Below are 12,814 nucleotides of genomic sequence, written 5' to 3'. Positions count from 1 at the left end.
ACACTATTCAATAAATGTCCTTCATGATTCTGACTTTTAAAGGCATGTAACTGCCAATAAGTCTTACTTGTTTAGAATCTGTTGTTTTGCCAGTTTTGATTCCTCTTGCACCATTAAGTAACTCTTTGACATGTTACTTCTACCAAATTAAAAAATAAGTTTCAATAAATATAGGGTTATCACGATTGGCCTATCATAGTTTGATTTAGTTTACATTTGACACTATTTCCCAACAGTTCCTAAAAGACTAAATATTCCTAAGTTATAGTCGTGTGCAGATGTGTTCATTGTTGCTTTTTTGTAATTGTAGGTGAAGACAGAAGGTTTAAAAGCAAGTCGTTCATCAGGTGGAAATGATCAAAAGGCAGAAAGGAAGGCATGGAAACCTTCAACAAACCTTAATGATTTAACAACAAGTGGCAACCAGCCAACTCCCCAGACAGGAATGACAAATAGCTCCCCTGTTAAACTCCGAGCTGTACCGACAGAAGACAGTGAAAGTGGGAAAAACAGAGTAAATCTTTCTGAAAACATGGTGGAAGACAAATCAGTCAAGCAAAGGCCTTCTTTAGCCTGTGATCCAGTGTGGGTGCCACGGTCACAGCAACCTGTAGCTTCACAAGAACTTCGTTCTCATCACACGAAAAAGAAGATACCAACACCAACCCCGAAGGAAGGCAGGGAAACTGATCCACCAAAGGTTTCAGTTTCCCTGGCCGAAAACGATGACACTATAATAAGTCCCAAGCACATTGTTGAACCAGTGTTCTCCCCAACCACCACAGAGAAAAGGATCAAGTACACAACAATTGTGACTCTGCAAAAAGAAAACATCCAAGAACCTGTGACCAGTCCTAAATCCACCCCTGAAAAAGCTTTCAAAGAAGCACCGGATGAGAAGAAGTCCAATATCACTGTTGTGGTCACTTTAGAAAAAGACAATCCTTCAGAAGACACATCAAATGAGCCGTCATTGGTTGTGCAGCAGAATAAATCGGTGAGCCTACATCAGGATTCCTTTGCGGTCCAGAAAAACTCACCTCTTTCGCCCAGTTCCCCCCACTTCAACACTTTAACTGAGCCGTCATCGGTTGTACAGCAGAATAAATCTGTAAGCTTCCATCAGGAGTCGCCTCCAGTCCAGGAACCTTCACCTCCTCCACCCACCTGCAGCCACAGCTCCCCCTACAGCCACAGCATCACACTGCAGAACCAGGAGGTGCCTATACAGGTATCCACAGACCAATCACTGAGTGCCGAGGAGGGAGGAACTCTCAGCCCCACTGGTTGTGATGATGAAGGACCACCTCCTCCTCCTCCTACCATCGGTAAATTCAGATTGTATAAAAGCAAAAAAAGGACACAGTCCAAAGAAGAAGACCAAGCCAAAACAAATGGCTCCGGTGTACTGAGTGGCGGGATCGACAGCGCTGGTGACATCTTCATCGTGGGACAAGAGAACCCAGGCTTTGAAGACGTGGACGAGTTTGACAACCGCCCTATTATTGTCATTTTAAATGAGCCTATGGACATCCAGTCAGCCTACAAGCGTTTGTCAACTATATTTGAAAGTGAGGAAGATCTTGAAACTTTATTGTCAGAAAGTATCATGGAAGAGGAAGAGACCATCCAGGAAGAAGACGAGCAGGGTGTGAGGACATTTTGCTTGGACGGAGGCAGCATGGGTTTAGGCAATGGCCAGAGTTCGCCACAAATCCAGCTTGAAAGATCCTCAGCAGGTGATACCTCAGCTCCTGGAGACCAGAATATAACGGGTACGCCTCAAAAGACCGAGACCAAACGGAAATTCAAATTCAAGTTCCCCAAGAACAAGCTAGCCGCACTTAGCCTAGCTCTTCGAGCTAACAAATCGGAGAAAAAGACTCTTGAAGTTGTTGTGTATGAGGAAGAAGAAGACACAGGACCAGACGTCAAGTCACCCAAGGACATCAAGAAGTCCAAGAGTTTTGAGATCATCAGCAGGAAACAGTCCAGTGTCGATAAAACCAATGCAAACAACAGAGACGTCAAGGCCTCACCGACCAAGCCTCATTCCAGAGTGGAGGAGCTCCGCAAGAACACATTCGATTCTATTCACAGTCTAGAAGAATCCATCAAGCAGCTGGAGGTCAGTGTGGACAGTATAAAGGCCCCCACTTCTCCGTCCTCCACCGTGTCTTCACCTCCTCAGAGCCCCAATTCTTCCTTCGAGGGCACCGACAGGTCTCAGCTCAAAGGCAGAGCCAGAAGGGACAGAGAGAAGAGTCCGTCCAAAAGGCCGGCCACTCAGGTTCTCAAGGGTCCGAATCCTCCTGAGAGTAAGAGAGCCAAACCACAGCCTGCAACCACCATGGTGAAAAGCAGCTCCAGGAAACAGGTCTGATGTTCCTCTTGCTTCACTGATGCTTCACTGGTGCTTCACTGGTGATTCACTGGTGATTCAGTGGTACTTCACTGGTGCTTCACTGTTACTTCACTGGTGCTGGGCGGGTGCTTCACTGGTACTTCGCTGGTCCTGGGATGATGCTTCACTGGTGCTTCACTGGTGATTCACTGGTGATTCACTGGTGATTCACTGGTGATTCACTGGTGCTTCAATGGTGCTGGGCTGGTGCTTCACTGGTGCTTCACTGGTACTTCACTGGTGCTGGGCTGATGCTTCACTGGTGCTTCACTGGTGCTTCACTGGTACTTCACTGGTGCTGGGCTGTTGCTTCACTGGTGCTTCACTGGTGATTCACTGGTGATTCAATGGTGCTTCACTGGTGATTCACTGGTGATTCACTGGTGATTCACTGGTGATTCACTGGTGCTTCACTGGTACTTCACTGGTGCTGGGCTGTTGCTTCACTGGTGCTTCACTGGTGATTCACTGGTTATTCAATGGTGGTTCAATGGTGCTGGGCTGTTGCTTCACTGATGCTTCACTGGTGCTTCACTGGTGCTGGGCTGGTGCTGGGCTGGTGCTGGGCTCTTAACTCTGGCTCTTGTTCTGATGGCACTGAATCTGTCTCTTTGAGCGTCTGCTCAGACTGTAACTCGGAGGTGGGCACTCCTGGTCCTCCAGCGCCACCATGCTGCATGTTTTCCATGTCTCTCTGCTCTAACACACTAACACACACACACACACACACACACACACACACACACACACACACACACACACACACACACACACACACACACACACACACACACACACACACACACACACACGGAGCCACATTAACCTCTGGAGTGTTGAAGCAGTGAAACATATTGCTCCAGCAATTGTTATCACTTCCATGTTCCTTCGTTTTCGTTTAATCAATTTCTCATATTTGTTTTTCCACTAATCACACTTTCTAAACTCTTTGCATCTAATAACATCCACATTGATGCTTTTGAATGTACTTTGTCAATGAAATAACAGAGTATCTTTGAAGGATACAAGGCTGTTTGACTGTTGATTTGCATCTGTGTGTTGCAGTGGTTATATAACTTTGATTGCTTTTTGCTATTTTATTCTTACGTCTAACACGCCAATCATCACACGTGTCATCAAGTGTCAGCTCATCTCTGTTAACTAACTTTTTGTGTTGATGATCACCTTGTCAGACCTCCAGCAGCAGCTCCAGTTCTTCTGCTCTGCGATCACACACCAAGTCCCGCCACTCATCCTCCTCAGGCTCACCGGAGAAATCCACGAAAGACCAACAGCAGAAGCAGCCCAGCCAGGTAACTCCATCCAGAGGAAACCCCGCGTTTACAGCCCCCATCAGCACCAGGCACATCGTTTGACCATTTTTACACCTTAAATGACTTAAATAGCCCAGAAAGCAACTGAAGTGTCACAAGCTCTAACGGGCCTCTACAGACAGAATATCTGAGTGGGTGTTTATGGACAGTTGGTAGTTGAATGCTATAGGTTTGTGTTTGAGGGTTCGGTTGAAGGGTATTACATTAGCGATACTACGATCATGGCTTATCCTTAGATAATGAAAATGTGACTGTTCATTCATTCCAAGATACGGTTGTTCTGCTATCATGATGGCAGAGCAAAACACTAGGACACGGCTACTCTGGAAAACAACACACACACACAAATTTCAGGACGGATATTGATTCAGCACATCTGATTTCTTTTGGCAACTGACGCCGTGACAAAATTGACTAATTGCGTTGAAGCCCAACGTATTGTCGGGGCGTGGCCTCTATCCAGAAGAAAAATGTCAAACAGGATGTTGGACACTCTGTTTGTTCTGACACATGGCATTGGGCTATCTTTGCTTAACAAACACTTAAACTTAAGTAAGTTGTACCTTACTGGAAAAAACATATACGACCAAATAATCCAGAAGGGTTGATGGGGATTAAATAACATTCAAGGGTTGATTGCTTCTTGAGCTTGCAATTCAAGAGTACAAATCAAAACATTATGTTGTATTTCCTCCTCAAGAAACAGTTTAGTTTCATACTTAAAGGAAGCACTGAAGCAAAGCACGATTTAAGATCTTACTGAGAGCCTGCTGCATTTCCACGCTTATTATTGATGTGCAAGTTTAAACAAATCGTTCAAAACCCACGAGTCACTTTACTGAACGGTGACTCACGAGTCATCACGTTCATTACCTTCTTCACTGAGTCATTCTTGCTACAGCCGTCCAGCTGCAGAGAGGAAAACACAAATGTCACTGTTGTGCTGCTGCTGCTCTAACTGCACCTGTAGAAATATATCACGTTACTCACTTTAGTCGCCCTGTGGTAAAAGCAGCCGCGCCGCTACTGCTAATAGCTGCTACCGGCTTCATAAGCTCATATGAGGTGTTCAGTGCACTCGCTAGAGTCAGCTTGAAACTGGAAAGAGTCGTTCGCCTCCTCTGAATCGGTCTGTGCGTAGAGTCGCTCAATGAGCTGCTCCGTTCACCTCCTGAGCCCTCCGCCCCTCCACCCCCCCCCCCCCCCGCCCCCCTCTTACCTGAAGAGTTTCTGAGTGACGGCGTAGAAAAAAACACACATTGGTTCTTTCGTAAAGCTTGTACAAATAAATACATGAATTAATACATAATAAATAATGTTTAAAAAAAAACTACTGTAGCCTGTCCCCTATAATTAGTTCCGCACTTTGAAAGTCACTTTTATTTATTAATACTAGTAAAACAATTTTTGAAATTTGTAAGAAGAAAATCAGAATTTTGGAGGGAAAAATTAAACTTTATATATAAAAATGTATACTGTAGATTTGCCATTCTGGATATTTAGTATTTACTTTATGTTTAATGAATAATTTAACTGAGTTCCTGGTTCAAATAAACCTCAAAATGAACACAAATAATGTAGAATGAACAGACCAGTGCCACTAAAGACTAGTGTACGTATTGTTTATTTCCCTCACAAGAGTGTCAGCATTTTCCTATTGATACATAATACCCCGTGCTTCATGAGGCGGTCAGCTGAGCGTCCAGGTCCTGGAGTAGGTGGAAATGGTGCGCATGCATAACTGACTCAAGCGACTCAAATGATTCAGGCATCTGGTTCACTTGGATGAACGACTGAAAAACCCTTGAGTCCGTTTAAGGAGTCGGGTTACCCATCACCAACGCTGCAGGTAATGCTTCCATTTCACCTGTTTTACAGGCTATTTATTAAAAATGACACTATGATTGTCATCACACACAAGCATAGCTGTTATAATGACAGTTTTGTGCTTCTGTGTCCATGAGTTTGCGTTCTCTATGAAGTAATTAAAATGGTGCTCTGAGTTATTCAAAGTATTAATGTGATCAAATACATCAGAAAATTACTGCAAGTAAGTCTGAAAGAAGAAAAAGAAGAAGGCGAAGATTAGCCAAAAGTCCAAACTAGAGGTACAACATAGGAAATCTGTTTAAAGGAATGAAGATGAATGAATGTTTTTAATCGTACGCTGATGTTGTTTATTAACGAGCCTGAACTGCTCTCATTATTTTGTACCATCTGGAGACATGGCGTCTGATTTTCTATACTCATGAAAGCAAACATACTAAATGGAAGATGTGTGTTGTTTGCATCCCGTTAGTGGATCACCGTCCATACAGCAACACGATTGTTTGTTTTTATACTCAAATAGCTTCAGTAGATCAGGCCCTTCATGTATTGGGTGGGTAGGTGATAAAAGAATATATGTACATATTAAGAACAATCAAAAAACGTATCCTGGAGGAAAAACAAGTGAATAATGCTGTTTGTCATTTTAACATGTTTACGCTCAGTTTTATATGTTTCTGCTATAAATGTGTGTCTTCTTCACATCCTGTTGGTTTGTTTGTGGCTTTGCTCTTGTCTGTGATGATCACCCCCGCCCCCACCTCCACCCGCACCCCCCCCCCGTGTTTGACTTATAGATACTCGCAGATGAAGTCCATGACTTTGTGCTTCCTTTTGTTCTTATTGTGTTTTAGGAAGGAGAAACATGTGCTTGAGTGACTTTCGTGTCACTTGTCACGTAGATTAGAAACCAGTGAGACGTCTTACCAGCTAATGTATTTATAGTATTTGAAATAGGACGGATTAATGAGGTGGAAAGGAATCATGGAGACGTTTGTGTGTAAAAAAAAAAAAAAAAAGACTTTAACCCGCATGCATCCGTTCTTCATCATCATCAGAAGACATCAGTTACGTAAATCCATAGTGTGTACATGTGATGTGTCATTGTTTGATCGCTGCATGGACGTTCAGGAGTTTTGCTTGATTAATTTCGAACTTATTCCCAATGAAGAAAAACTCCCGTCTGAAGTTTGGCTGTTTTCACATTAACCGTTTCTTTTTCTGAAACTTTTTAACTCCTGAGAAACGGCACGGAATGTCACATCTGTTACTGCTCTGTCTTTGGCCAGCTGGTTTAGTACAAATGAACTTTATTGAGGACGTGAAAGAAAAATGATGCGGCACAAAGATACAAACACACATGCTGTTGGTGTCCCAGAAGGGAAAAAATACTTCTCAAGTATTTGTTTCTGTGTCAAATCTAAAGGTTTTTTTTTTTATATATATATATATATATAAATAAATTGATAAGGGAAGACTTGAAGTAAAACCCCAATGATTAAGATTAAGGTTTTCACTAACTTTACCAACCTCCTGCTGCTCACATGGTTGACGTCTTCCTCCTTCTATCGAAAAACCAACTCTACTCTTCTTCTGTGTATTCGGTCAGTTCAGAGTGCTGCCCCCTGCTGGATTTAAAGCTAAATGCTCATTTCAATGTGACTCAGTATAAAAGCAGTGATATTTACAAGTGCTTGTTGTACGTAGCTACATTAGCCGCTGCAGTGCAGACTGTGGAGGGACCGGCTGGCCAAAGCCTCAGGACTAACAGGGTGGAGGTTCTGCTGCTGTTCTGCCGTGTGTGTCGCTGCTGCTGACTTGCTATCCTCCGTGGTGTCTGTTTGCAGGCGGACAGCAGAAGCAGTAGAGCCGCCGGCGAAGGCGAGCATTGTGCGGTTGCTTTGCGTTCGTCTAAGATCCCGGCGTTGAGCCATAGTTCCGGGAAGCAGCCGTCTGCCTCTCTGTCCACTCCTCTCTGCTCAGACACCACCGATAGCCTCCACAACCTCTCCTCCTCCTCCTCCTCTGCTTCTTCGCCTCCAGCTTCCTCCGCCTCCTCCTGCGACAAGAACTCTCTTCTGTCTCCTCCGTCCAGCGCGTCCAAATGTCCGTCCTGCTCCCCCCCCTGCTCCTCCTGTCCTCCCCCGCTGTCGCTCTCTCCGTCCCGCCGCTCTCACAAGTCTTTTATCCCGTCTCTGAATCTGAGTCGTCTCCTTCCCTCGTCTAGCCACGTGTTGTCGCCATCCCGCGCTAACCTGGGCCCGGCCCGTCACGGGCCGCGCGGCGGCGGCGGCAGCAGCAAGCGCCAGCAGCACCTCGTCCTGGCCTCCACCCCCACCACCTACTACTCTTCATCCTCCTGCTCCTCTTCCTCGCCCTCCTCCTCCTCCACGTCCTCCTCCCTCTCCCCCACCTCCTCCTCCTCCTCCCCCCCCTCCCCGTCCTCATCCCTCCTCCCTGCAGCAGCCAGGACTCTCCGGACGTCGGCGTCCACCCCCGGCTCTCCGGCCCGCAGCAGGAAGCGCAGCGGGAGCCAAGCCGCCCGGTCGCAGCGCACGGCGGCGGCGTCCAAGGAGGCGGCGTGAAGGCATCACTATTTCATTCATGACTTCAAAGATACACGACGTGGCACATCCAGCGGCTCTGCTCCTGAACTAAAGGAAGAGCTGAATTGCGCTGCGTTCCTCCAGCAATATTGTGTCTTTCCCTCCTGACCTGCAGGGAGGTTGTGGAGGTTCTGCAGGCCCGCAGGCCCGCAGGTCAATCACTCAGAACTCCGTGTTTCTGTTATCCATACTAACAAACTCTATCTTCAAACTTTCACTGATCCGTTCATCGAACTCTCACGTGCTGCGGTTCTCACACGTTCAGTAACTTTCTAATTTTTCCATTCATTGATTTAATCTGGAACGTTCACACATTCTAGATCAGTGGCTCTGGAGCCACACGAGGCTCTGCAGCTCCTCTGTAGCGGCGCTATGGAGCTCTTACTACATTATACCTGGATAAACATTTCATGTATCTTCATTCCATTTACACTCAGAGTCGTTTTCAAAAGGCTAAAAAGGTAAATGGATTTCACTTCTTTAGCACTTTTAAACTGCTTGAGCAGTCCCAAAGCGCTTTGCATCATTTTATTACATTCACACGTTAACCTCCTCAGACCCAAACTAGTTTAGTATTGTGGTTTCGACCAAAAATAATTGGTCCACATACGTAGACGCCAGGTCCTGGAAGGTTAAAATGAACAGAAATTGTTTAAATACAAATGTCTTCGGTGACAATTGCTCTTTAAAGTTGTAAAAACAATAATCCAGCTGCACAACCCAAAATACTGTCCACATACGTGTGTGGACGCCAGGTCGTAGGACGGGCTGCCATGCAAGGTGCTCATTCCATGCATTATGAGCAGTTTTGGCTTCACTGTCTTGCTGAAGGGCACTTTCACATGTGGACAGGTGGAGATGGGATTCGAACCTGAAAATGGGGAGAGAATGGGGGGGAATAGCTAAAACTACAAGAAATGGAGGGAAAAATGATAAAAAACGGCTGAAAAAAGCTGAGATGACGAGGTTTTCCTAAAGATAAAACTTAAAAAACATGCAAAACTTCTTAAAAAGAGTCAAAATAGTTAAAAGAGCTCAAATGTCAAAATCGTCTACAAAAAAAACGCTGAAAAGAAAAAGTGAAACGGCTAAAATCTATTAAAAAAACCAGTCAAATGTAATGAAAAGTTCACATGAATTGTGATTGAATCATAAAACATAAATGCAACATAAGATATAGTTTTTGGATCAGAACCACATTAAATAGGCTGCGTTCGTCTCATTTTAAAGGTTAAACATGTTTGGCGGCTTTTTGGTGGAAAAATCACAAAAAACTTTACTTTTTGGCCATAAAGGTTTCAGACTTGATCTAGAGCATCAACATTCTACGACTTTCACCAACCAAATCTGCCTGTAAAAGCTTTGTGCGGCAAATGAGTTGCACCTCATCACTGTTTTAATTCACATCTTTTTGTGGCGTTGGAGGTTGATGGTGTGTTTCTGCTTGTCTGTTTGGGAGCGCCAGCCTGTCAGCGTTGCTCTCGGCCGCTCAGCTCTCCTCAACCTCTCCGACGAGACCGTTGTAACGGTGTGTTTTTCACATTTTGCTGTGGAAGCTTCCAGGAGTTTCAGTAGACAATCAGACAGTTTGTGATGCAGGTTTTCTCACTGTCGTTTCACTAAATCAAGGTTTTCAAAGTGTGGGAGGAGGAGGAGGAGGAGGAGGAGGAGGAAGAGCCCCTGTCTACAACCACACTCACCTCGCAAACGATTAGTTTAGAATTCCCAATGTTTTTCCACAATATGAATATTTTTGATAATCAACAAACAGCAGCTCAGATGATTCCATATGAAATATATTGTGGGTCATTATATAATGCCTGCGACTGTCGCATCTTCATAACTCTTACGGTTTTGCACTAAAGCTCATTAAATCATTCTAATTTGTCCGTCTTATATTTAAGAGTACATATTTGGCTCTCTGGCGCCCCCTGGAGGATCCCCGCCCCACACTTTGAAAACCAAATATGGTTTCACTTTGGTTTATTTGACTTGTTTGATGTGTTTGCAGCTTTGAGTGACACACACACACACACACACACACACGCACGCACACACACACACACCTCATCAGTCCTAAAAGATGCAGTAGAAATACTACTTTTGGAATTTGTTTTTGTTTGTTTATTTTTTGAAATGGAGTAAGTGTGCGTGCTTCTTTTAAAACAATGTTTAATATATTTCTATGAAAAAACAGACTAGAGGCTTTAAGTATCAATATGCAGAGTTTACCTGAAGACAATCTATCCGGACTGTCCCCGTGCTGTCAGTGTAAAGTGTAAAGTTTTCATGTCGATGAACGGAGGACAGAGAGAATTCTTAGCTTCTGTTCAATTTCAGGTCTGTGCAAAAGCTTCAGGCTCAGGAAATGAGAAGACTTGATCTCATGGACCAGGTTCTTTTTTTTCTATGCAGCGGGTGGCGTGGTGGTTAGCAGCCTCGTCTCACGGCGGGAAAATGACCCGGTTTGACTTCCGGGATTTGTGTTCAGTTTGCATGTTCTCCCTGTGTAAAGGATTCCCCCCACAATAAACAGTGCGTTTGGTGAGCCCACCATCCGTCACATCAGCCTGGAGCTGTTGCCTTTTTTTTTTTTTTTTAAATCATCACTGAAATCCCACACGGCGCAGCAGTGGCTTGTACTGCCGCCTGACAGGAGCTTTGTGCCCACATGTGTGTTTTTCCTCGTACTTTTAGGTTAAAACGTGTTTCTGTGTGTCGGTCGTTCTACCAAGTTGCAGAATTTCTCTCTTAATCTGGACGTCAACAACAATCAACAACTCCATCAATATCTGAGGTGTGGACATGCAGGTTAAAGAGGAGGGTTGATATTCTAACACTTCACAACACATTTATATAATCTGTGTTTTCTAGTCCAATAAAGGGAATCACTAAAGCAAATCGTTATTAAAGCATTACAGCTGCAGCACAACGGACAATAATCAACAGAACAGACATATCTACGTCATTGTTTACTCTATTTATAATGTCCTTTATGTTACATGTAATTGATTATGCAGATCATGTGATGATGTGGTTCAGACGCGGCGTTAACATGCGTTCTGGGCGAGCCGATCACATGAGGCAAGCGCTGACTTGTTCGTATCATGTGTTATAACCAGTGGCAGCTGGTGATACATTTCTAAAGGGCTATTGGGCTCTTCATTATTATTTCATTTCAGCCCCTGTTAAGGTCATTTTAATACAGTGCATTTATCAAGCATATAATAACAATCTTGCCCTTTTTTGATTGAGAGAGCCCCCTAGTGGTGAGAATTATTGTACTTTTAATCAGCTAGTGAGCAGAGAGCACTTATCAATGTGACTCTTTTATTAATATGCTTGTAAACAACAAGAACTAGAATGAGTCCCTTATAGAAAATGAATGTGTTTTTTGGAGCTGGTTTGGAGTTTAGGGGAAACCAAAAGATATATCAGGCAAATCTTCAGGAACACATCAATCCATCTTTCAAAGCATTTTATAATTCTGCATAAACTGTGTGCTTTTTAAAGCTCTTAGATTTTCAGTCATTAATAAATGTGATCATATCTAAATATTTATAAACATTAACTAACCTGGACACATTTGATAAATTCTGAACACATTTCTGTTTGTGTGCATTTAAAAATAAATATAGTGGAGATAGTTGAACCTGACCTGCAGCTTTTCAGCCAAATTTCTTCTTTTAAACAGTAAATTAGAAGAGAAGTGACAGAGTTAATAATCACTATTTATCTCCAGCATTACATCTTTTAGAAACAAGCAAGAACAAACCAGAACTGACTTTAAGCCAAAGACGGAGCAGGTCTGGTGATTTAAAAGTTGCTCCAAGCTACAGACATCAAATGACCCTGATTGGTTTAATTTGATGACGCCTATATTATTAATCAGTCTTTGGTGAAACTGCTACTAAACCCGCCTCCTCAGGGCCTTTCTGCAGCGCCCCCTGTTGTTTATACACACACTGGAACCAAATCTGCTCTTTTATTCCAGATTATCTGTAGAAAATGAAGCGAATACTGTTCATTGGCCATTGCTAGTTTATTGGTATAAACATATTGTACATTATAAACATAAACATATAGAAACATATTGAACATTAACCATTGACAGCCGCCACTGGTTTTAGGCTCACCGTTAGATGTAGGATTGTGTTGCTACCGCTATTTTACTTAAGGTATTGGCGACGCATGCTGTTCCCACTACAAAGCCATGAGGTCAGACGCTGCCTGGCCGCCTCACAAGTGGTTTGAGTGAAAGCACTTTGGTGTCTGTTCACACTCGTGACCTCCAGGACCTCTTGGCCAGCCTATAGTGTCTTTCCTAGCCGAGGAGTTAGCAGTGTGAGTTGCTGTTGGTCCCTGTGTGTTCACCCTCATTAAACTGAGGGATGCCAATTCAGACTTCCAGAAAACTGTCGACAGTTCAAATTCAATTCATGAGCAAAACCACGTCTAAAGAGGGAAGTGACGTGATGAGATATGAAGGAGTGGAAAGGACAATGGAGGGTATCATTGGGCATTTACATTTATTTATTCTTTAAATATAAAACAAGGTTAGGGTTAGACATATTCGGTTGAGAAATACGGAAATTTTATGTAATCACAGTTTTCAAAAACACCCATTATTATTTATTCCTCAT

General features: G+C 43.7%; 1 protein-coding gene across 2 annotated transcripts in view; it reads left to right on the top strand.

The window, feature by feature from the left end:
- Positions 1-10,745, top strand: part of LOC308111678 (uncharacterized protein) — a 64,570-nt gene extending 53,825 nt beyond the window's left edge. For both annotated transcript variants that reach the window (XM_080466664.1, XM_080466665.1), the window contains 3 exons: positions 311-2,377; positions 3,598-3,717; positions 7,793-10,745. In XM_080466664.1, coding sequence (XP_080322790.1) covers positions 311-2,377; positions 3,598-3,717; positions 7,793-7,819 — 2,214 coding nt within the window. In that variant the 3' untranslated portion in view covers positions 7,820-10,745. The remainder of the gene's footprint in view (positions 1-310; positions 2,378-3,597; positions 3,718-7,792) is intronic.
- The last annotated feature ends 2,069 nt before the right edge of the window (positions 10,746-12,814 follow it).

The sequence above is a fragment of the Lipophrys pholis genome (genome assembly GCF_963383615.2).
Source record: "Lipophrys pholis genome assembly, chromosome: 1".
NCBI classification, from domain to species: domain Eukaryota; kingdom Metazoa; phylum Chordata; class Actinopteri; order Blenniiformes; family Blenniidae; genus Lipophrys; species Lipophrys pholis.
Note: the sequence above shows the minus strand (reverse complement) of the source record. Positions and strands in the feature narration are given on the sequence as shown.